Below are 26,455 nucleotides of genomic sequence, written 5' to 3'. Positions count from 1 at the left end.
GACAAGGCCAAATTTTACAATTCTGAACAGGGTCGCTTTATGTTGTAATAACTCTGGAACACTTCCCACTGATTGTATTTTCGTGACATATTGTACTTCATGATAGTTGTGTGGTAAAATTTGTTCAACATGACTAGTATTTATTTGTGAAAAAATCGGAAATTTGGCACAAGGTAACAGGAGAAATTGGACCCCAAAAATTATTGTGCAATTTCTCCTGAGTACGACAATACCCGATATGTGAGGGGAAAACTACTGTATAAACGCACAGCAGGGCTTGAAAGAAAAGGAGCACCTTTTGACTTTTTCAATGCAAAATTGGATGGAATCATTAGCGGACGCCATATCGCATTTGGAGAGCTCTATAGGTGTCTAAACAGTGCAAAACCCCTACAAATGACACAATTTTGTAACCTAAACCCCTCAAGGAATTTTATAACGTAGAGCCGTGAAAATAAAGAATATGTGGAGGAAAACTACTGTTTGGGAACACGGCAGGGTACAATTTGAATTTTTGAATGCAAAGTTTGCTGGAATCATTAGGAGACGCAATGTCTTGTTTGGAGAGTCCCTGATGTGCCTAAATAGTGGAAACCCCCCACAAGTGACCCCATTTTTGTGGGCAGATAAAATATTCTTAACCCAGCTTCTAAAGAGTGTGTTGATGTCAACAGCATCCTATGGGCAACACGGTGGTGCAGTGGTTAGCACAGCAGCCTTGCAGCGCTGGGGTCCTGGGTTCTAATCCCACCCAGGACAACATCTGCAAAGAGTTTGTATGTTCTCTCCGTGTTTGCGTGGGTTTCCTCCGGGTTCTCCGGTTTCCTCCCACATTCCAAAGACGTACTGATAGGGATTCTAGATTGTGAGCCCCATCGGGGACAGTGATGATAATGTGTGCAAAACTGTAAAGCGCTGCGGAATATGTTAGCGCTATATAAAAATAAAGATTATTATTATATTATTATTATTAATCATAGCATCTTTAATTTTACGTCAGCAATATAACAAATGAAAGCTGTGCTGTGATTGGTTGTTATGGGCAGCAAAGACAGAATTTATTTACTCACAGTTAATGACAGTATGGTGGTGTCTATAGCAACTAATCAGAGCACATTTTTTATTTTATAAGAACTGACAGATGCACAGTGATTGGTTGCTATGGGAAGCAAAGGTAGATTTTCTTTTAGACAGAGTTCATAATGGAGGTGTGCTAACCACAATTGCTTTCAGTATTTAGTAGTTGTTGTGGATTAAGCTTCTGTTTCTAACAGGGTGAACGAATTGGCTACAAGGGGGTGTCGTAATTCACCTGACAAAATATGCTACATTTGCGATTGTTTGCTGTAAAAATAAAAGAACATTACAGACTTCATTGGAAAAGTGTATTATGCGCACTTGGATGTAAAACTAGGTGATCAGGACAAGTCGTGGGCTCCACATGTAGTGTTTTGTTTGTGTAGAAGAAATAGGACAGTGCTCTAAAGGGAAGAGAGATCTAGTTTTGGCGTGCCTATGATCTGGAGGAAACCGTAAAATCATAGTGATGACTGCTATTTTTGTACGTGCAACGTGGAGGGATTCCACCTAAAAAACAAGAAAAATTATATATCCGGACCTCCAGTCAGCGATTCGCCCTGTGCCTCACGGTCCAGGAATATTTGTCCCTTCACCTCCACAGAAGCTTGAAGATAATAAACCTGATTCAGAAAATTCAGAACATGAAGAATAGGATTCTCATGAAGACTTTGACGCTAGTCCCAATGAGCCACATCTTTCTTCATAACTCTAATTAAAGAGAACCGGTCATCAAGATTATCCATGTTAAACTAAAGGTATGGGCAGAATGGTCCTGTCATACTGATTTAATACACACCTTTAGTGTAAAGATCTGCAGCTTGGTTTTCCTTAAATCATCATGACAAATTTTGATTTCCTCGGTGCTTCATGCTTCAGCACAGGACTTGTGGGTGGGACTGCTGGTAGGGTCTTCGATTTGGAGGACTCAGCCATGGCCCCTCTGCCTCTGTTGCATTCATTTAAATTTTGGGCAGGCGCCATCTTAGATGTGGGCGGTGATCTCGATGGTGGCAACCTTCATGAAAATGACGGTAGCGCATGCGCAGAATGAGACCTCAGCTCGTTATTGAGCTGCGGAGGGGCCGTGGCTGATACTTCTGACCTGAAGACTCTACCCAGAGTCCCACCCCAAAGCAACCAAAATTTATTATGATGATTTAACAAAAACCAGGCTGCAGATTTGTACACTAAAGGTATGTATTAAATCAGTCTGACAGCGCCATTCTGTCCAAACGTTTAGTTTGACAAGGATGATGCTGATGACAGTGACAGGTTTTCTTTAAATGATTTGGTCAGAGACTTGGACTTTCCTAAACATTCTGCAGTACTTTCAGACTATAGCAGAAAAAATTACCGCACACTCAATACTGGTATAGTGCTGAAAAAGGTATATGCCAATTTTATTCAGGAAAACAATACAAAAATGGTAGTTGCCACATTGGTAAAGGTAGACAATGAACCCGACGTTTCGACCCTCCCGGGTCTTATTCATGGGGTTACTCAAGTCCTTTGATATAAATGCATATAGGTGGCAGTAGTATGGGAAGAGCAAGCAATCCCTTTTGTATAGGGCATAACCTGACGGTGAAACCAGAAAGGGCTGCTGTCCCAGGTAAACAAAACTTAGTTTAGGAAGGGCCGTAATGTGTCCAATGGGCCTGTAGGGGGTCCTGTGTAGGGTCAGCAGCGCATCCCGCGCCTTGCTGCGCTTTCCTGGAAAGAGGCTTGAAGAGGACACATTACGGCCCTTCATAAACTAAGTTTTGTTTACCTGGGACAGCAGCCCTTTCTGGTTTCACCATCAGGTTAGGCCCTATACAAAAGGGATTGCTTGCTCTTCCCATACTACTGCCACCTATATGCATTTATATCAAAGGACTTGAGTAACCCCATGAATAAGACCAGGGAGGGTCGAAACGTCGGGTTCATTGTCTACCTTTACCAATGTTGCAACTACCATTTTTGTATTGTTTTCCTGAATAAAATTGGCATATACCTTTTTCAGCACTATACCAGTATTGAGTGTGCGGTAATTTTTTCTGCTATTGATTGGACCACATGGTCAGTTTACCAGCACCTCATTTGTCCCTGACCTGAGTGCACACCATTTTTTCTTATTTATGTACTTTCAGACTAGACTAAAAGAAAAGAACTTGCTAGCTTCTGGTACCTGTTTTTCATGGTTCAGAAGCAGAGAAAAGAAATTCCTTCCATACTTTTCTCAAGATGGTGTTCTGGTGTATTGAAGTAATGTTCCTGGGCTCATGAAAAAATGTAATATTGAGTATAATGTGAGTCAGCAGAGACTCTTTATTAATGCATCCAAAAAAGTCTGAAAGCTGTGCTGCTCCACAATAGCAGCAAGCACGCTTATGTGCCCTTGAAGGAAAGCTTAGAGAATTTAGACTTTATTTTCAAGAAATTTAATTACAAGGCTCAAGGATGGTCACTATGTGGTGATTTGAAAGTTTCCATTTTTCTCCTTGGGCAGCAAGGAGGATACACAAAGTACCCATGATTTTTGTGGAAAAGGAACAGCCGGGATACGACTCATCAATGGAGCCAAAAAAATTTGGCAACAAGAACATATTTGCACCCCGGACTCAAAAACATAGTTGAGGAAAGTTTAATTGATCTCACTAAAGTTCTCCTACCACCAATTTACCGTATATACTCGAATATAAGCCGACCCGAGTATAAGCCGACCCCCCTAATTTTGCCACAAAAAACTGGGAAAACTTATTGACTCCAGTATAAGCCTAGGGTGGAAATGCAGCATTTACCGGTGAATTTCAAAAATAAAAATAGATCATTATTTCCCCATAGCTGTGCCATATAGTGCTCTACACCGTTCATTATTTCCCCATAGATGTGCCCCATATAGTGCTCTGCACCGTTCATTGTGCCCCATAGCTGTGCCATATACGGTGCTATGCACCGTTCATTGTGCCCCATTGCTGTGCCATATACAGTGCTCTGCACCGTTCATTGTGCCCCATTGCTGTGCCATATACGGTGCTCTGCACCGTTCATTGTGCCCCATTGCTGTGCCATATACGGTGCTCTGCACCGTTCATTGTGCCCCATTGCTGTGCCATATACGGTGCTCTGCACCGTTCATTGTGCCCCATTGCTGTGCCATATACGGTGCTCTGCACCGTTCATTGTGCCCCATTGCTGTGCCATATACAGTGCTCTGCACCGTTCATTGTGCCCCATATCTGTGCCCATATACGGTGCTCTGCTCCGTTCATTGTGCCCCATTGCTGTGCCATATACGGTGCTCTGCACCGTTCATTGTGCCCCATTGCTGTGCCATATACGGTACTCTGCACCGTTCATTACATAGTAACATAGTAACATAGTTAGTAAGGCCGAAAAAAGACATTTGTCCATCCAGTTCAGCCTATATTCCATCATAATAAATCCCCAGATCTACGTCCTTCTACAGAACCTAATAATTGTATGATACAATATTGTTCTGCTCCAGGAAGACATCCAGGCCTCTCTTGAACCCCTCGACTGAGTTCGCCATCACCACCTCCTCAGGCAAGCAATTCCAGATTCTCACTGCCCTAACAGTAAAGAATCCTCTTCTATGTTGGTGGAAAAACCTTCTCTCCTCCAGACGCAAAGAATGCCCCCTTGTGCCCGTCACCTTCCTTGGTATAAACAGATCCTCAGCGAGATATTTGTATTGTCCCCTTATATACTTATACATGGTTATTAGATCGCCCCTCAGTCGTCTTTTTTCTAGACTAAATAATCCTAATTTCGCTAATCTATCTGGGTATTGTAGTTCTCCCATCCCCTTTATTAATTTTGTTGCCCTCCTTTGTACTCTCTCTAGTTCCATTATATCCTTCCTGAGCACCGGTGCCCAAAACTGGACACAGTACTCCATGTGCGGTCTAACTAGGGATTTGTACAGAGGCAGTATAATGCTCTCATCATGTGTATCCAGACCTCTTTTAATGCACCCCATGATCCTGTTTGCCTTGGCAGCTGCTGCCTGGCACTGGCTGCTCCAGGTAAGTTTATCATTAACTAGGATCCCCAAGTCCTTCTCCCTGTCAGATTTACCCAGTGGTTTCCCATTCAGTGTGTAATGGTGATATTGATTCCTTCTTCCCATGTGTATAACCTTACATTTATCATTGTTAAACCTCATCTGCCACCTTTCAGCCCAAGTTTCCAACTTATCCAGATCCATCTGTAGCAGAATACTATCTTCTCTTGTATTAACTGCTTTACATAGTTTTGTATCATCTGCAAATATCGATATTTTACTGTGTAAACCTTCTACCAGATCATTAATGAATATGTTGAAGAGAACAGGTCCCAATACTGACCCCTGCGGTACACCACTGGTCACAGCGACCCAGTTAGAGACTATACCATTTATAACCACCCTCTGCTTTCTATCACTAAGCCAGTTACTAACCCATTTACACACATTTTCCCCCAGACCAAGCATTCTCATTTTGTGTACCAACCTCTTGTGCGGCACGGTATCAAACGCTTTGGAAAAATCGAGATATACCACGTCCAATGACTCACCGTGGTCCAGCCTATAGCTTACCTCTTCATAAAAACTGATTAGATTGGTTTGACAGGAGCGATTTCTCATAAACCCATGCTGATATGGAGTTAAACAGTTATTCTCATTGAGATAATCCAGAATAACATCCCTCAGAAACCCTTCAAATATTTTACCAACAATAGAGGTTAGACTTACTGGCCTATAATTTCCAGGTTCACTTTTAGAGCCCTTTTTGAATATTGGCACCACATTTGCTATGCGCCAGTCCTGCGGAACAGATCCTGTCGCTATAGAGTCCCTAAAAATAAGAAATAATGGTTTATCTATTACATTACTTAGTTCCCTTAGTACTCGTGGGTGTATGCCATCCGGACCCGGAGATTTATCTATTTTAATCTTATTTAGCCGATTTCGCACCTCTTCTTGGGTTAGATTGGTGACCCTTAATATAGGGTTTTCATTGTTTCTTGGGATTTCACCTAGCATTTCATTTTCCACCGTGAATACCATGGAGAAGAAGGTGTTTAATATGTTAGCTTTTTCCTCGTCATCTACAACCATTCTTTCCTCACTATTTTTTAAGGGGCCTACATTTTCAGTTTTTATTCTTTTACTATTGATATAGTTGAAGAACAGTTTGGGATTAGTTTTACTCTCCTTAGCAATGTGCATCTCTGTTTCCTTTTTGGCAGCTTTAATTAGTTTTTTAGATAAAGTATTTTTCTCCCTATAGTTTTTTAGAGCTTCAATGGTGCCATCCTGCTTTAGTAGTGCAAATGCTTTCTTTTTACTGTTAATTGCCTGTCTTACTTCTTTGTTTAGCCACATTGGGTTTTTCCTATTTCTAGTCCTTTTATTCCCACAAGGTATAAACATTGTGCCCCGTTGCTGTGCCATATACGGTGCTTTGCACCGTTCATTGTGCCCCATTGCTGTGCCATATACGGTGCTCTGCACCGTTCATTGTGCCCCATAGAAATCTCTGCCGCCGCTGCTGCAATAAAAAAAAAAACCACATACTCACCTCCGGGAAGATGGAGCGGCGCCCGGCGGCTGGAACGAGGACAGGTGAATATGCTATACTTACCTAGTCCTGGCGATCCTCGCGCTGTCCCTCTGCCTGGTCTTCGGTGCCGCAGCTCTTCCTGTCAGCGGTCACCGGCACCGTTGATTAGAGGAATGAATAGGCGGCTCCGCCCCTATGGGAGGTGGAGCCGCTTATTCATATCTCTAATGAGCGGTCCCACGTGACCGCTGAAGAGGGGAAGAAGCTGCAGCACAGAAGCCCGTGGGACGGCAGGGACAGCGCGAGGATCGCTGGGACTAGGTAAGTATACCTCAGCGCCCTCACCCCCTCACCCGCCGACCCTGCCACCCACATTGACTCGAGTATAAGCCGAGAGGGGCACTTTCAGCCCAAAAATTTGGGCTGAAAATCTCGGCTTATACTCGAGTATATATGGTACATTAAGCTTGGACTGATGAAGCAGTTTATTAAAGATCTAACAAAAGAAGGAGAGACTTTTACAGTACCAAGTTTCAGGGATTATCAGAAGCAAAACTGAAGGAAGGCATTTTTTTGTGGGCCTGGATATTCGGAAACTCATGAAGGAAGACATGTTCGAAACAAAAATGAAAACTGTTGAGAAAAGGGATTCTTATAAAGAAGTTATGAAGAAACAACAAAGATCCAAAATTTAAGCTCATCACAGAGAACATGCTGAAATGTTTCAAAGCCTTGGGCTGTCTGATGAATTTGAAGTTACATTTTTTCCCTTCCCATTTGGACTACTTTCCTGAAAATCTTGGTGTGGTTAGCGAAGAGCAAGGAGAAAGATTTCATCAGGATTCCAAGGAGATAGAACGATGATACTAAGGTAGACGGAACGTGAACATGATGGAGGACTACTGCTGGATGCTTCACTGAGAAAATCCTCAGGCCTACTATAAGAAAAAAAGGTATCAGGAGAATCTTTGATGAGAAAATGTAAAGGTGCAAGAATTAATGTTCAATAAAGTGTCAATCAATGTTCAATCCATTTTTATAAATAAGATAATGTACATTTTTGGCTACAATAAAAATATTTTGTATTCATCTCGTTAGTATGAAATTCAAGTGCATTATGTGCAAAATCCATATGTGATGGTTAAAAATAGATGTGTTTTTTTTAATTCGGGGAAGAGAAAACAAGAATCAGTCACTGGATTTGGAAAATGTTCATAAACCCAAATTTTGCAAACCTGTGTTATTAATTCAGATTCTGTGAAAAATCATCCTCCCATTTGCCATACTTGGTATCTTACAGAGAATATGACCCGATTTTTACCTCCCGCCAGTAACATTAAAGTACAGCCCATGCCACTTTAGCACTGTGGGAAATCATCTAATTCACTAATAATATGTTTTTCAGAAAAGTCTTTAACTTTTATCTTTTTTTTTAACTTTCTGTGTGTTTTTCCCAGAACGGACAGGTCCTCTTGAAATGTGCAAACAATACTTAAGGAGTTAATGTGGGTAGTTAAACTCTCAAGTCAGTGAGGAAATGACAGTGTCAGAGATGAGCTCCGGAGGTGGTAACGCAGACAGTTGTGCATCTGAGGAGCTCTGTAATGTCAGGATGAAAGATACAGGCACAGATTCTCGTTTGGACATCCCAGATGATGTATGTTCCCCACCATCCTATGGTCTGAAGGGTGAGAGCTGAAGTAAGCACGTCTTCATGGAAAACATATGCTGAACCCCCTGCTGGATTTCTTTGTTTTCGGAATCAGGAAATAAACAAATCTAAACAATAAGAAAATACAGTCCATCCATTTCCTGTGGATTATTTATATTGTACTTCATGTGAACAAAGAGCTGTTCGAGGGGAAATAACCAGAAAGGGATGCGATTCGGGAACCTTTAGCACTATGTCCAATCCTAATGCAATTGCCTTTTGGGACATGAGGCATCATGTGCCACAGAAACACTCAGATCTCGGAAACAAAAAGCACCGGGAAAAAAAGGGATTCCTTTCTCCCCTTGTTTGAGCTGCTGGTAAATGAGATTCCTGGCAGTAATGGGGCGCATATTGCATAATGTGTATGTTATTCTGTATCTCCCATTACGCAGGCAGACCGCAGCAATGGACAGTGGAATTATACCCAGTGCCACAACTTAGCCCCATACCTGCCACGTGTACCGAGCTCAATGTCACCTCCCCTGTAGGGTATTCTGCCAGGAGCACCCACAGCGCTTGTACAACAGGAAAAAGATGGATTGTCCTGCCTAAGCCTCTTGCACGCAACTGGATATATAAATAAAAAGATCCTAGTTTCAGTAATGTATCACTTATTGGGCTGCGTGCTGTAGTTTTGATAAAATCCTTATTTTATCAGCAGGAGATTATCACTAAAGGTCTAGTAAACCTGCTGCCATGTTGTTCTCCACATTCGTGAGCTCTGTATAACCTTGATCCCACCTCTGATTGGCAGCTTTCTGCCTACACACAGTGTACCAGCTGCCAATCAGCAGTGTGGGTGGGGTTATACAGAGCTCAGCATTCAGAGAACTTGTAGATCCGCAGTAGATAAAACAGGGATTTGATCAAAACTGTGCTATGCAGCCCAGTAAGTGATACATCACTGGAATCAGGGTTTCTGCCCCCAACATCATGCTGTTCTCAGATGCTAGATTCCCTTTAAGCTGCTTCTCCTATTGGTGCACCTTTATTTCCTACATGAAAGCTGTACTCAGAGTAACCACATGGGGATCAACCTCAATTAACTTCTATGGGGAGGATCAGAATCCAAACAGCATCTGACAGAGAAGAACATACATTTTTCATCTCTATGTGAAAACAAGGAATCATATGGGGGGATATGGTAATATCCATGCGGTAAAGTTAGCACCATAGTGGAGCAAACAGATTAGTACCTAACCAAACTCATTACAAATTTTCCAAAGAATTTGGATTTGCCAGAATCAAAATGTATTTGGATTCGATTCACGCAAATCTGGTAAAGGATATTGAAAAAAATGTTATAGTCCTATACTGTGTTATGGTCCTATACAGAATGAGGATAGGGCCGGTCAGTGTGGCTAGCTACATGTGGCCGGAACAATTGAGTGGTCAGTAGCGCACCGCTTGGTCTTACTGCAGCCGCATAATCCTAACAATAAGGCTACTTTCACACTAGCGTCGGATTCGGCCCGTCGCATTGCGTCGGGCCGAGATTCCGACGCTAGCGTTTGTTGTGCCGCACAACGGAGGCAGCGGATGCATTTCTCCGGCGCATCCGCTGCCCCATTGTGAGGTGCGGGGAGGTGGGGGCGGACTTCCGGCCGCGCATGCGCGGTCGGAAAAAGCGGTCCGTCGGCTGCAAAAAACTGTACATTTAACGTTTTTTGCTCCCGGCGGTCCACCACAACACGGCGCAACTGTCGCAAGACGGTTGTGACGTGTGTCAATACGTCGCAATGCGTCGGTAATGTAACTCTATGGGGCAAAAACGCATCCTGCAAACAACTGTGCAGGATGCGTTTTTTCCCCTAAACGACACATTGCGACGTATTAAAAAAAAACGCCAGTGTGAAAGTAGTCTAAGCCGGTCTAGGGACACTCCGCTTAGGTAACACAATGGTCAATTTAATCACACATTTCTAGAAGGAACAACAAAGGAACTAAACACAGAGCTCTAAGCAAAGATTATCCAAATGTGCTGTGTCATGGAGAATTCTACTAGAAATGTCTTTAATGTAATACTCAGGCAATTGCAATGCAAATTAATCATGATATCTATTCATTCTAATGTATTCATTAGATAAGGGGTCTCAGCATTTCCTAATAGGGTGGTCTATTCAGACACAATCTGCACTGAACAATGCAACTTGCCCAGGATTTCGACCAAATGTACTGTGTAGCTGGGATTTGTTTGGTCATGGTAAACCGCACACTATGAGAACGACATACAATAAACCATGACTACAAGCAACAAACAACATTCTAGGAAGCCAAGAAGGAAGTTGATTGAAGACATCTTCACAGCTGACTTGGCATTATTGATATCTTCATACAATAAAGTCTGTGACTATGTTCTGGGAATGGTACCAATAGAAGCGTTTAAAGGGAACTTGTCACCTCCAAAAATGCAATTTATCTGCATGTACAATAGTAAATTGAGAATGAAATGATATTCTCATTGCAGTTGCTCGCTGCCAGTCTTCAGGGAGGTAACAGCCACCGCTCCCTCCCCAGCCCACTGTCAGTCTGCTTTGTGCAGTCGGCTGTCAATCAATGTGTCCGGGACTGATGACAGCCACTGTATTGCTCCAATGACTGGAAGCAAGCGGCTGCAGGAAGGATCTAACTCCATTTTCTCCCTGTAGCCGCTCTTTCAGTAAGTCTGCTAAAGATGATTTAAAACTATTTACCTACAGAATTCCTATATATCTGCCGGTAAATAGCATTTATTTTATTCAGAGGCTCTCTTTAATTCACTACAGAGAAAGATGAAAAACTGAAAGCGCATTTACAGTGAACGATAATCGTGAACAAGCGTTGTTAAAAATACTTGTTTCACGATTATCTTGCTGAGAAAACAGGCTGACAATCACCAAATGAATGAGCAAAACTTTCATTCATTGGGTAAAATGATCTTTTGTGCAATGCAAATTGTCACCATTCTGGGTGGTGCATCATCCTGTGTAAACAGTACTCGTGCTGCCGAGAACCATGGCAGCCTATGTGCACTGAGGGATCTAGTATGTAGTAGATCTAGTAAAGATAGCTCAGTGAGAAATTAACAACCGCTGATCAGTATAAGATTACCGATAGGGGTTTGTGTCGTGCCGCTGGACAATCCATGTAAATGGACCTCAAGTCATTCCAGAAGCGCAGAAATAGGATAACTCTGTATACTCATGCGCTGCCTGGGTCTGATATAGAAAGTCCAAGCCATGTGTTCTACAGTATACAGCACATTAGAAGAAAGCAAAGCCCCTATCACACGTCTCGTAACATCATTACTGGCCGGTAACTGCTTAGTAAAGGTTGTGGCATCGCTGGTTTCATTCAAGGGTGGATTGAGGGTAGCCAGGGCCCCGGGCTGTTCAGACACTGTGTGCCATGTGACAGGGTCATGCGACGGGGTCACCTATCACACATTAACAGTTCCCATCACCAGATCACACATATAGCTGGCAGCTTTTGTTTTGGCCAAAAGATTTTGTAAGTCGCCACCATTACACGGTAGACACTTTTGGCCGAGCCCTACTCTACTGTAACCTATTAAATATTTTTTAAATATGCAATACAATTTACATATATTTTGATTTATTTTTCAAATTTTAAAATGACCAATAATATCACATACAAGGAACAAATACCGCTACACCATGTCAAGACCACATATTACCACCACATGTTGACCAAATAGCACATAAGACGGGACAAATACTGCAACACCATTTCCAGACCACATATTACCACCACATAATGACTGAATACTACAATACTGATCAGTAATAAAAAAAACAAAAACAAAACACAATACTATCACCATAAGTGCCAGTATTCACAGGAGATCTGTACTTAGTATGCAGTGTCTGTGTAGAGGTAATACAGTGATCACCGGTGACATTATACACAGGAGCTCTGTATATAGTATACAGTGTATAGTGTCAGCGTATAGGTAACACTGACTCACCGGTGAAGTCCTTCATCTTTCAGACCGCCATCATTTCTTCCAGCCAGGGCTCGTTTCTGCAGGAAATAACACAGTTATCTTGAGCTTCGCTTGCATACCACATTATAAATGATCAGGGTCACCTTTTTGCACTCAATATAGATTGGTGCTTAGGAGGAAAAAAATCACATTACTTAATTTTTCCCAACTTCTACATTACACCACATGAAGAAAAAAAGGCGACATAGTATAACTCTGCACAGTAACAGGACCGCCCCCCATTTAAAACAGTATACTCAAAAAATAAAATAAATGCATCACTGCAGTAATAATATCCCTTAATTAGCCCCTATGGTAATAATATTCCCCATCCTGGCCCCGTGTATCTCATTCCTGGCTCCAGCCATATGTTCTCGCATCCTGCCCTCATGAGTATCCATTCTACCCCATATGATCTCCCCATCCTGCCCCATCTGTCTCCATCGTATCCATCCTGCCCCATGATCCAATCCTGCCCCGTGTCTCCAATCATACATTCTGCCCATGCCTCCAGTCCTGCCCGCAGTGTGTCCAGCATATTACCCCCAGTGTGTCCAGCATATTACCCCAGTATGTCCAGCATATTGCCCCAGTGTGTCCAGCATATTACACCCAGTGTGTCCAGCAATCTGCCCCAGTATGTCCAGCATATTTCCCCAATGTGTCCAGCAATCTGCCCCAGTGTGTCCAGCATATTACCCCCAGTGTGTCCAGCAATCTGCCCCAGTATGTCCAGCATATTGCCCCCAGTGTGTCCAGCATTCTGCCCCAGTGTGTCCAGCATATTGCTTCCAGTGTGTCCAGCAATCTGCCCCAGTGTGTCCAGCATATTGCCCCCAGTGTGTCCAGCATTCTGCCCCAGTGTCTCCAATATTGCCCCCAGTGAGTCCAGCAATCTGCCTCAGTGTCTCCAGCATGTTGCCCCCAGTGTGTCCAGCATTCTGCCCCAGTGTGTCCAGCATATTGCCTACAGTGTGTCCAGCATTCTGCCCCAGTGTGTCCAGCATATTGCCTCCAGTGTGTCCAGCATTCTGCCCCAGTGTGTCCAGCATATTGCCCCCAGTGTGTCCAGCATTCTGCCCCAGTGTCTCCAATATTGCCCCCAGTGTGTCCAGCATATTACCCCCAGTGTGTCCAGCATTCTGCCCCAGTGTCTCCAATATTGCCCCCAGTGTGTCCAGCATATTACCCCCAGTGTGTATAGCAATCTGCCCCAGTGTCTCCAGCATATTGCCCCCAGTGTGTCCAGCAATCTGCCCCAGTGTCTCCTCTCCAGCATTGTCCCCAGTGTGTCCAGCAATCTGCCCCAGTGTCTCCAGCATATTGCCCCCAGTATGTCCAGCAATCTGCCCCAGTGACTCCTCTCCAGCATTGTCCCCAGTGTGTCCAGCAATCTGCCCCAGTGTGTCCAGCATTGCCCCCAGTGTGTCCTGCAATCTGCCCCAGTGTGTCCAGACTCCAGCATATTGCCCCCAGACAGTGTCCAGCATTCTGGCCGTTCGCAAAAAAAACCCCCAAAAAAACGAGCTCTCCTCACCTGACCTGCGCTCCAGCGGCGAAGCTCCCTCCAGCAATAAACAATACTAGACTAAGCGGGCACCATCCAACTATAATAAAGAAAAGGGGATCTCCACCTGCATACAATATATACTAGTAACTACAACAAAGGAAAGTGTATGCAGAGAAAGATTGGGATCACCACACTAGTTATAGGAATATGAAAACAATCTTTATTTCAGGAACAAGACACAAACATTTAAAAACACTTAAAACCCATAACAGAACCTGGGATAATGGGTCTGCATAGATATCAGGTGAAATACCATCAAAACAAAGCACAACACTAAACAGCCATTTTACAGCAGAATATATATTGGCATAAATAAATCCCTCTATACAACCAAGGCATGTAATCCGAATATACACAGATACTAATGACAAAGCATCCCATATGATCACTATTAAATAAGTAAATACAGACCAGTGTGTCCCATATAGGCAATATGTGCACCAGTTAATACTGGCAGCAGAAGAAAAAAATATAATGTTGATGCCTCCATGTGAAGCCTCCCATTAGGCAAAAAGGGATCTCACCTATCCTCTCAAAAAATGGAATCACCCTACGGTTAGGAAATGTCAAACACAGAGGGTCTGCTGGGCTGTGTGAGTGCTAGGACCCACGCGTATCGACGCTCAGAAGCGTCTTCCTCAAGGTCGGTAATGTGAGACGTGCCGTGTTCCCAAGTATAAATACACATATAATTAATTAAAACACCTACCAGGTGTGCAGAACAATGGCGACACCACAGGAGATTCTCAGCGTGTTGCCGAGTCGATTGCGCAAGCGTTGGTAACTTTTCCCCACGTAGCCAGGATCAAAGGGGTCTGCGCATGCGCCGTGCGAACCAATAGCTACTCAAATCACAGGAGGCCTGCTGCACCCGCCCACCAAGACGGCGCGCTGCCTGGACCACATCCACAGCCGTGATGGGCCCTGGCAACAGTTTAGCGTCCTAGCCACAAGCTCTCCAGCACCATGCGCACGCGCATATCACACTCCCCTGGCCAGGGCACATTACATTCCTCCATACACACGCAGAGGCATAACAACTACCAAAGAACGTCATAGTTTACCTAGGAATAGGGGTTGTTCCACTAGAAGGAATACCATGGACAAAAATCAGAAACTAATAGGGACTAGGATTATGTATCCATTTGGAGTCTCACATCCAATGGTTACGTCAATCATAAACTACAATACCTTAAATAAAAATACCGCAGGGGTACAGGAGAAACTAGCGAGGACGCACTGTATCCCAGTAGTGCATCCAAACGCCCCCATATGACCATGACTGTAACGCTATAATTAGAGCGCTCACAGTCGCAGTATAATAAAGGACAGCTTGGGCGGAATGCTCTATTTATCAAAATATGAAACAAAAAAATATATAAAAATAAAAGAAAATAATAAATAAATAGATACAGCTACTGACATGCAATCACATGATACCCACAGGGAAAAAGAACCCTGCTAGATAACCATGTCAAAATAGCTAAACACAGTTACAAGGATTGAGAACTAGGCATACATGCTAGATTGTATAGGTCATAATAACACATTTACACTGGTAAATATATACATTGAAGACACATCCCGTGCAGGTCCTAGTAGTACATCCGGGAACTGGTCCATTCTTCAAAAGTTCCCTAACGCCATTTTCCGGTAGATCATATAGAATCCCTGGGACCAAGCTCCCTCCAGCAGCGCACACTCGCCGGCGACTCACAATGACGTCAGACGCCGGCGACGTGTGCGCTGCGCCTGCGGCCGACTTCAACTGCCAGCCTCCAATTGGCTGGCGGCTGTTGTTAACTATTGACGTGCGTGCGCGCGCCCGCACGTCAAAAGGTGAAACTGCCGCAGCGCCGGTAGGGGCCCGGTGAGCAGATGAGACGGGGCCCGATGCGGGCCCCCTTTGCCCACCGGGTCCATACGCCAGTCAGGGCAGTAATGCCCTGATGGTGGTGGGCAATCTGAGAGGTAGCCCAGGGCCCCCCACACTGCTGGGCCATGGGCTACCGCCCAGATTGACCCTGTTATAATCCGCCCCCGGTTTCATTCAATGTGCGAGATCTTGTGCTTTCACAGCAATGGGGGGCAGTGGGGGGCTCTACCTGGCAGGAGCCTAGCAGACCGGATCTGACTTTTGTTGGAGAGATGGGTCCATTAGCCGCTATTAGGGACACTTATCGGCATTTTGGATCATTAAATTTATTAAATTAATGAACATGCTGCGTATTTTTCCGCATGCTTTTTTCTTTGCAGAAAAATAGCCAACATGTGCACAAAAATTGCGGAAACAATTATAAATGATGGGATGCATATGTATGCGTTTTTAAAGCGTTTTGTTTAAGCGTTTTGGTTGTGAAAAAATGCGAAAAATCCGGAACGTGTGCACACAGCCTTAGGAAAATCATCAGTCTACGCCTGCCCTCTGTATTCTTACATAACTGGGCAGTCTCAGACTGGTGAACACTTTAAAGTTCCTACACCCAACGCAAAAAAGCTTATAGCCGACCCCATTCGCTTACTGCCACAAAAGCCAACCTCTATGGTGATGTGCCGAACAGATGCCAGACAACAAAGGGAAAGAATCCAATATACACTGTGTGCAGAATTATTAGGCAAGTTGTATTTTAGAGGATTATTTTTATTATTGATCAACAACAATGTTCTCAATCAACCCAAAAGACTCAAATATCAAAGCTTAATATTTTTGGAAGTTGGAGTGGGGTTTTTTTAGATTTGGCTATCTTAGGAGGATATCTGTTTGTGCAGGTAACTTACTGTGCAGAATTATTAGGCAACTTAATAAAAACCAAATATATTCCCATCTCACTTGTTTATTTTCACCAGGTAAACCGATATAACTGCACAAAATTTAGAAATAAACATTTCTGACATGCAAAAACAAAACCCCAAAAAATTAGTGACCAATATAGCCACCTTTCTTTATGATGACACTCAGCAGCATTCCATCTATAGATTCTGTCAGTTGCTTGATCTGTTTACGACCAGCATTGCGTGCAGCAGCCACCACAGCCTCCAGACACTGTTCCGAGAGGTGTACTGTTTCCCCTCCCTGTAGATCTCACATTTTATGAGGGACCACAGGTTCTCTATGGGGTTCAGATCAGGTGAACAAGGGGGCCATGTCATTATTTGTTCTTCTTTGAGACCTTTACTGGCCAGCCACGCTGTGGAGTAGTTGGAGGCATGTGATGGAGTATTGTCCTGCATGAAAATCATGTTTTTCTTGAACGATACCGACCTCTTCCTGTACCACTTCTTGAAGAAGTTGTCTTCCAGAAACTGGCAGTAGGTCTGGGAGTTGAGCTTCACTCCATCCTCAACCCCAAAAGGTCCCACAAGTTCATCTTTGATGATACCAGCCCATACCAGTACCCCACCTCCACCTTGCTTGCATCTGAGTCTGATTGGAGCTCTCTGCCCTTTACTGATCCAGCCTCTGGCCCATCCATTTGGCCCATCAAGAGTCACTCTCACTTCATCAGTCCATAAAACCTTTGAAAAGTCAGTCTTAAGATATTTATTGGCCCAGTCTTAATGTTTTATCTTATGATTCTTGTTCAAAGATGGTCGTTTTTCAGCCTTCCTTACCTTGGCCAAGTCCCTGAGTATTGCACACCTTGTGCTTTTTATTACTCCAGTAACGCTGCAGCTCTGAAATATGGCAAAACTGGTGGCAAATGTCTTGGCAGCTTCACGCTTGATTTTCCTCAATTCATGGGCAGTTATTTTGCGCCTTTTTTGCCCATCACGCTTCTTGCGACCCTGTTGGCTATTTGCCATGAAACGCTCGATTGTTCGGTGATCACTCTTCAAAAGTTTGGCAATTTCAAGACTGCTGCATTCCTCTGCAAGACATCTCACAATTTTGGACTTTTCAGAGCCCGTCAAATCTCTCTTCTGACCCATTTTGCCAAAGGAAAGGAAGTTGCCTAATAATTATGCACACCTTATATAGGGTTTTGATGTCATTAGACAACACCCCTCCTCATTACAGAGATGCACATCACCTGATTTACTTAATTGGTAATTGGCTCTCAAGCCTGAACAGCTTGGAGTAGGACAACATGTATAAAAGGTATCATGTGATCGAAAGCATCGAAACCTTCAAAAAGAACCTGAAGACCCACCTCTTCTGACAAGCCTACAACCTGCAGTAGCCACCGATCGACCAAACCGCTGCATGACCAGCTCTACCCTCACCTACTGTATTCTCACCCATCCCTTGTAGATTGTGAGCCTTTGCGGGCAGGGTCCTCATTCCTCCTGTACCAGTTATGACTTGCATTGTTTAAGATTATTGTACTTGTTTTTATTATGTATACCCCTCCTTACATGAAAAGTGCCATGGAATAAATGGCGCTATAACAATAAATAATAATAATAATAATGTGATCAAAATACAACTTGCCTAATAATTCTGCACACAGTGTAGTTCTTAACAATCTGCAACTAATACAAATAAAAAGAAACAACTAAACTAAAATATAAGCGTGAACATTCCCAAAGTGCTACTGTAATAGCACAAAACCTGACATGACAGAACTGAAGGAAGTGGCTACTATAGGTAATAAGAGCCTTATTGAGGATCCGGTTATTACCATATGGTTCGATCCGGTGTCAGCCTTGTAACGACAACCCCTGGGGTCAATGGTGCCTAAGTAATTCTGAAGCTGCCAACAACCAAGGAGCCGCATGCAGAGGGCCGAAGGACACGTGGCTCTGAAGCCGGCGGCCGGGAAGCACTGCTGTATAGCACCTATTCCCACTAGATTTGTTACGCAGCTATTAAATCACAACATAATAATAATAATGTTTATCGGCAGCAGCAGATTCTTCTGTTATGTGCCAGAGAGCATGTTAGCCACTAAATATGACTGATACACACTTTAAAGGGAATCTGTCACTAGGTGTTTTGTTACCGCATCTGAGGAGAAAATGATGTAGGGGAAGAGACCCTTATTCCAGAGATGTTAAACTTCCTTTACAGCTTCCTTCTTCTGTTTTGATTAAAAACTGTTTTATCTGCGGCAGATCTAGCAGTGCTCTGAATGCTGAGCTCTGTATAACCCCATCCACATCACTGATTGGCAGCTTTGTGTGTATGCTGTGCATAGGCAGAAAGCTGCTAACTAGTGGTGGTTTTGCAGTTCTACAGAGCTCATGACTATGGTGGACTGCATGGCAGAAGATTTACATCATCTCCTGCTGATAAAACAATGATTTTATCAAAACTACAGCAAGCAGCACAGTAAGTGATACATCTCTGAAATCAGGTTATATAGTAGAAACTTGGTGACAGATTCCCTTTAATAAACATTCCTGTTTTATACATGATGACTATCTATTCTCAGCTAACTACTAACAGTATTATCACATTTTGTACTCACCGAAATAGCATTTAAAGTTTTCTCATATGTAAAACAATACATTTCAGGGTTTTCTTCATCCTTCACAAGGTCAAAGCTGTACTTGCTACCAGTCTGCGGTGCAGTGATTAAGGCTTTTTTTAACTCTTCCATGTACTTTGAATGATTCATCTCCATATCTGCAGCTTCCTTGGACAAGTCCTCCTTGGAAACTTTTAGAAAAAAAAGCACATTTAGCGCTACGCACTCCAGACAATGAAAGCAGAAGAGCGTGTAATGTGATATTTGGCTTAGGATACAGCGACATTTAGGATTGCTTTTTCCCCATTATGTTCTAAGTACATGGGGCCCTGAAATTATTATTTCTCAGTGGTCACCACAATCATTTCCCAAATCAGAAGAAAAGCACGAAATGCCCTGCAACGTACATCACCAAGCGCCATGATTCTCCTACTGAAATCATTTCCATCCTGGAAGGAGAACTATTTGCAATTTACAGCAGGAGGTAACGAGGCGGACATGTTCTTATTAGATGTTGTGTAGCCTACAACCTCTTACAATCACTGCACGCAGTACAGCTAAAGCAAACATTTCAGCCACAGGTTTAAGAAAAAAAACGTCACTTGGATTTTCTCCTCTAAAGCACCACCATAGCGTAGTTGCTGTTGAATAGCAATATGCTCTTCCATAAAATGTCAGATTTGTCGCTTTGTGTAAAACGGTGGTATAACACTGGATGCGACCAACCCTAAGGTCTTGCCTTGGCTTCATCAACGCACCGCGCATCTTCTTACATGAAACACCCATGACATAGAACTGCGGCATGTATTCAGAAAGACCCGTATCCAGTGAGATTGGACATTGGAGGTGCGAATGATGACTCTGGTCTAATAAAGGTGAAAAAGCCACTGTGCACTCAGTAATGTGATGCACAGCGCCCACTGAGCAGGCCAAGCAGCAACACGCTGGTCGAAAACAGGTGACAATATAAAACGTTTCGAGCCTCTTGGGCCTTTTCAAAACCATTGCTGTTGACAAGATGGTGGGCATATATCTCACTAGTAGCACGGCTCTTCCACGGCACTACTAGCACGGTACATATCCACTATCAAAGGACTGACCCGACTTCCAAACAGAAAGTCAAATGTGACCAGGTGCAAGCTAAGAGAGCCACTCTATATGTATCATATTAAAGCTGCACCCTGTTAAACGCTATAGTATACAGACATGAAGTACATGAAATTGGAATTGCATTACTGTTTAAGAAAAGAAGTTAAAAACCGAAGGTACTTAGAGCAAAAATTGGGTAATTCATGTGTGCCCAACAGCCAACGACAAGGCGACCCTCTCTGTTGGGTCACAGATCAAGTTCTGCTTAAAACTGCCGTAGTGCTCAGTCAGAAGGCTTGACTTGACTTTCTGTTTGGTAGTGACGGTCAGTCTTTTGATAATTGTAATACACACCTTCTGACTGAGCACTCCATCCATCAGCCTATGGTGGTTTTAAAGGGAAACGGTCACCTACTTTTTTGTATATAAGCTGCGGCCACAGCCTTTTAGGGGCTTATCTACAGCATTCTGTAATGCTGTAGATAAGCCCCCGATGTATCCTGAAAGATGAGAAAAAGAGGTTAGATTATACTCACCCAGGGGTGGTCCTGCTGCGGTCCGGTCCGATGGGCATCGCAGTCCAAGTCCAGCGCCTCCCAACTTTATACGATGACGTCCTCTTCTTGTCGGGGCTCCAGCGCAGGTGTACTTTATCTGTCCTGTTGAGGGCAGAGCAAAGTACTGCAGTGCGCAGGGGCCAGCAAAGGTTTGAGAAGCTCAGCGCCTGCGCACTGCAGTACTTTGCTCTGCCCTCATCAGGGCAAATCAGTACGCCTGCGTCGGAGCCGCAATGAAGAGAGGAGACCCCGGACCGCGATGCCATCAGACCGGACCGCGCCCCCAGATGAGTATAATATAACCTGTTTTTCTCATCTTTCAGGTTACATCCGGGGCTTATCTACAGCATTACAGAATGCTGTAGATAAGCCCCTGATGGCGGTGTATGAAGCTTATATACGAAAAAGTAGGTGACAGATTCCCTTTAATCAGAGCTTGATCCTATCTGCCCATATTATTCAAGACTTTTAGCCCGTAAGAGGTATCATGTTAGGTTAGGGTGCCAGCAGAGAGGGTCGCCTTGTCGTTGGCTGTTGGACGTACATGAATTGGCCAAATTATGGTATATGCAAAGTTCCTTAATTATTTTAACTTATTTTCTGTAGCATATTCAACGCCTACATACTATAACAGCGGCAATAGTCAAAAAGACCCGTGTGTGTTCAAACTTTTTAATTGTCACCTCTGCACCCAATGCGTTACTTCTTGGCCTGTGAATTGTGCTACAATAAAGCTCATTGGATACTTTGCATCAAATAACTGAGTGCATTCTTCTATCTTTTTTTGTTGTAGAAAGAATAGAAAGAACCGGGCATGACCACTGGTCTCTCCATATCTCTGTATTGGAACATCGATCTGTTAATCAATCCGAGACACAGCAACTAAACCTAAAGTTATTATTATTATCATTATACATTTTTTATAGCGCCATGTATTCCATGTCGCTTTACATGACCCTGTGGGTAGGTCATGCTGCCCATGATAGCTAGTATGATTAAATACAATATGGTTGTACCTAGCAGACCTGTACCAAACTTCTACTTTTGGGATCTACAGTATCCACTAACTGTAAATTGAATATATTCAGCACTAAGGATCCCATAGGTTAAAATAATGATCTTTATTCCTGCATAACAGAACGAGTTACCACAAGAATATATATATACACATACATGTTTTGTACTGTGTCCTTAACTGAAGAAGAAAATACAAGATATTAAAAATCCTTTTAGGTCTCATCCTGAAATTTCCCAAGGCTGTGGTTAGCCAATAGGAGATGCATATAATCTGGATAGCAACAGAATATCAATCTCCGTCTTAGGGGACTTTTTTTTCTTACATAAAGGGAATCTGTCACCAGGTTCTCGTCACCTAATCTGATGGCAGCATAATGTAGAGACAGGGGCCCTGATTCCAGGGATGTGTCATTTACTAGCTTGCTTTAACCCCTTCATGACCCAGCCTATTTTGACCTTAAAGACCTTGCCGTTTTTTGCAATTCTGACCAGTGTCCCTTTATGAGGTAATAACTCAGGAACGCTTCAACGGATCCTAGCGGTTCTGAGATTGTTTTTTTTCGTGACATATTGGGCTTCATGTTAGTGGTAAATTTAGGTCAATAAATTCTGCGTTTATTTGTGATAAAAACGGAAATTTGGCGAAAAGTTTGAAAATTTCACAATTTTCACATTTTGAATTTTTATTCTGTTAAACCAGAGAGTTATGTGACACAAAATAGTTAATAAATAACATTTCCCACATGTATACTTTACATCAGAACAATTTTGGAAACAAAAATTTTTTTTTTGCTAGGAAGTTATAAGGGTTAAAATTTGACCAGCGATTTCTCATTTTTACAACGAAATTTACAAAACCATTTTTTTTAGGGACCACCTCACATTTGAAGTCAGTTTGAGGGGTCTATATGGCTGAAAATACCCAAAAGTGACACCATTCTAAAAACTGCACCCCTCAAGGTACTCAAAACCACATTCAAGAAGTTTATTAACCCTTCAGGTACTTCACAGCAGCAGAAGCAACATGGAAGGAAAAAATGAACATTTAACTTTTTAGTCACAAAAATGATCTTTTAGCAACAATTTTTTTATTTTCCCAATGGTAAAAGGAGAAACTGAACAACGAAAGTTGTTGTCCAATTTGTCCTGAGTACACTGATACCTCATATGTTGGGGTAAACCACTGTTTGGGCGCACGGCAGGGCTTGGAAGGGAAGGAGCGCCATTTGACTTTTTGAATGAAAAATTGGCTCTACTCTTTAGCGGACACCATGTCACGTTTGGAAAGCCCCCGTGTGCCTAAAAATTGGAGCTCCCCCACAAGTGACCCCATTTTGGAAAATTCTTTTAGCCTCAATTTTTTCATTTTCACATGGACAACAGGATAAAATGGATCCTAAAATTTGTTGGGCAATTTCTCCTGAGTACACCAATACCTCACATGTGGGGGTAAACCACTGTTTGGGCACATGGTAAGGCTCGGAAGGGAAGGAGCGCCATTTGACTTTTTGAATGAAAAATTATCTCCATCGTTAGCGGACACCATGTCGCGTTTGGAGAGCCCCTGTGTGCCTAAACATTGGAGCTCCCCCACAAGTGACCCCATTTTGGAAACTAGACCCCCCAAGGAACTTATCTAGATGCATAGTGAGCACTTTAAACCCTCAGGTGCTTCACAAATTGATCTGTAAAAATGAAAAAGTACTTTTTTTTCACAAAAAAATTATTTTTGCCTCAATTTTTTCATTTTCACATGGGCAATAGGATAAAATGGATCATAAAAAATTTGTTGGGTAATTTCTCCCGAGTACGCCGATACCTCATATGTGGGGGTAAACCACTGTTTGGGCACACGGCAGGGCTCGGAAGGGAAGGCGCGCCATTTGACTTTTTGAATGGAAAATTAGCTCCAATTGTTAGTGGACACCATGTCGCGTTTGAAGAGCCCCTGTGTGCCTAAACATTGGAGCTCCCCCACAAGTGACCCCATTTTGGAAACTAGACCCCCCAAGGAACTTATCTAGATGCATATTGAGCACTTTAAACCCCCAGGTGCTTCACAGAAGTTTATAACGCAGAGCCATGAAAATAAAAAATAATTTTTCTTTCCTCAAAAATGATTTTTTGCCTGGAATTTCCTATTTTGCCAAGGGTAATAGGAGAAATTGGACCCCAAATGTTGCAGTCCAGTTTGTCCTGAGTACGCTGATACCCCATATGTGGGGGTAAACCACTGTTTGGGCGCACGGCAGGGCTCGGAAGGGAAGGCACGCCATTTGGCTTTTTAAATGGAAAATTAGCTCCAATCATTAGCGGACACCATGTCACGTTTGGAGAGCCCCTGTATGCCTAAACATTGGAGATCCCCGACAAATGACCCCATTTTGGAAACTAGACCCCCAAAGGAACTAATCTATATGTGTGGTGAGGACTTTGAACCCCCAAGTGCTTCACAGAAGTTTATAACGCAGAGCCATGAAAATAAAAATAAAAAATTATTTTCTCAAAAATGATCTTGTAGCCTGCAATTTTTTTTTTCCCAAGGGTAACAGGAGAAATTTTACCCCAAAAGTTGTTGTCCAGTTTCTCCTGAGTACGCTGATACCCCATATGTGGGGGTAAACTACTGTTTGGGCGCATGCCGGGGCTCGGAAGTGAAGTAGTGATGTTTTGAAATGCAGACTTTGATGGAATGCTCTGCGGGCGTCACGTTGGGTTTGCAGAGCCCCTGATGTGGCTAAACAGTAGAAACCCCCCACAAGTGACCCCATTTTGGAAACTAGACCCCGAAAGGAACTTATCTAGATGTGTGGTGAGCACTTTGAACCCCCAAGTGCTTCACAGAAGTTTATAATGCAGAGCCGTGAAAATAATAAATACGTTTTCTTTCCTCAAAAATAATTATTTAGCCCAGATTTTTTTATTTTCCCAAGGGTTACAGGAGAAATTGGACCACAAAAGTTGTTGTCCAGTTTCTCCTGAGTAAGCTGATACCCCATGTGTGGGGGTAAACCACTGTTTGGGCACACGTCGGGGCTCAGAAGGGAAGTAGTGACTTTTGAAATGAAGCCACCCCCCCTGGGCTAAACTACCACTCCCCCTGTCCCTGCAGGCCGGGTGAAATTGGAGTTAACCCTTTCACCCGGCCTGAAGGGACGCGATCTTTCTGTGACACAGCATATGCGTCACAGGTCGGATTGGCACCGACTTTCATGACGCATACGCTGTGTCACAGGTCGGGAAGGGGTTAATTTTGAGTTAATCACCATTTTATTAGCAGGAAAATATAATTAGAGGACTGATAAACCTGCTGCCAGGTAGTCCAACCACAAACTCACCACTGATTGCCAGCTTTCTGCCTATGCACAGTGTGCACAAAAAGCAGCCAATCAGTTATGTGGGCGGGGTTATACATAGGCATGTGTGGGGTCGCACGCATTCAGCAAAGCATCGCATTAGCTAAGCATCAACTTATAGCAGTTATTCCATTGCAAAGAACTAATATCCATCTCCTCTCCTCTCTTCTCACAGGTATGCAGTGAATATCCCCAGCTCTCCCTGGATCCTGAATGTCTCTGTATTTTTCAATGATTTTCTGTGTGTCAGCAAACACCCTGAATGGTATGCAGTAATTATCCCCAGCTTTCCCTGGATCCTGACTGTCTCTGTATTTTGCAATGATTTTCTGTGTGTCAGCTAGCACCCTGAAAGGTAATTTCATGTCATTCATCTCCTGTGCTAGAATTCATCATAAGTTACATGGTTTTCAGTACTCACTGTTGTAGGGGTGGGGTCTCTGAAGATACTTATCACAGAAGAGGTGTTAATATAGAGATGTTTTTATCAGGACAGCATCTTTGATCATCTATCCTCACCAGGATGTGTTGAGCAGCTGTCCCTAATTTATAAGTAACCAGCTCCCATAATCCCGCTGTCCTCTCCCTGCACTGGGGGCCTATAAATTTAGATTTATTCTTAGGGGTGCACGAATGTGTGGGGTCGCACGCATTCAGCAAAGCATTGCATTAGCTAAGCATCAAGTTATAGCAGTTATTCCATGGCAGCTAGTCAGGGCAGGAGTCAGGTAACCCACACTCTGCTCTCCCTTCTATCCATGTGCTTTATAGCTATCCTCCTATGTTCCCTTGCATTCCACTTTCACCGACCAATCCCTCCTCCATCACAACTCATATACGTCAGTCTCTCTATACTTCCCTCTCCCATGTACAGCACCCATGCACTTCTCACCTTCCTGAAAAACTTCAGTCCATCTTGCCAAAGCATTCTGCACAAAAAAACTTCTTAAAAGTCCAAAAACTTCTTGCTTTTTATCTTCCTACACCTACTGATTTCAGGGGACATCTCCCCCAACCCCGGTCCACCATCCAAAAACATCAACCCCTACCCTACCTCATATCAAAACCATTCTAACCTTATTAATATTACTTGCACTCCCTCATCTCCTTCTTTTAATTGTGCCCTT

General features: G+C 43.2%; 1 protein-coding gene across 5 annotated transcripts in view; it reads right to left on the bottom strand.

The window, feature by feature from the left end:
• Window positions 1-26,455, bottom strand: part of XRCC4 (X-ray repair cross complementing 4) — a 534,234-nt gene that overhangs the window by 408,376 nt on the left and 99,403 nt on the right. For all 5 annotated transcript variants that reach the window (XM_069751244.1, XM_069751220.1, XM_069751236.1 and 2 more), the window contains exon 3: window positions 19,310-19,500. In XM_069751244.1, coding sequence (XP_069607345.1) covers window positions 19,310-19,500 — 191 coding nt within the window. The remainder of the gene's footprint in view (window positions 1-19,309; window positions 19,501-26,455) is intronic.

The sequence above is a fragment of the Ranitomeya imitator genome, chromosome 1, assembly GCF_032444005.1.
Source record: "Ranitomeya imitator isolate aRanImi1 chromosome 1, aRanImi1.pri, whole genome shotgun sequence".
NCBI classification, from domain to species: Eukaryota; Metazoa; Chordata; class Amphibia; order Anura; family Dendrobatidae; genus Ranitomeya; species Ranitomeya imitator.
This window is presented reverse-complemented; position numbering and strand designations above follow the sequence as displayed.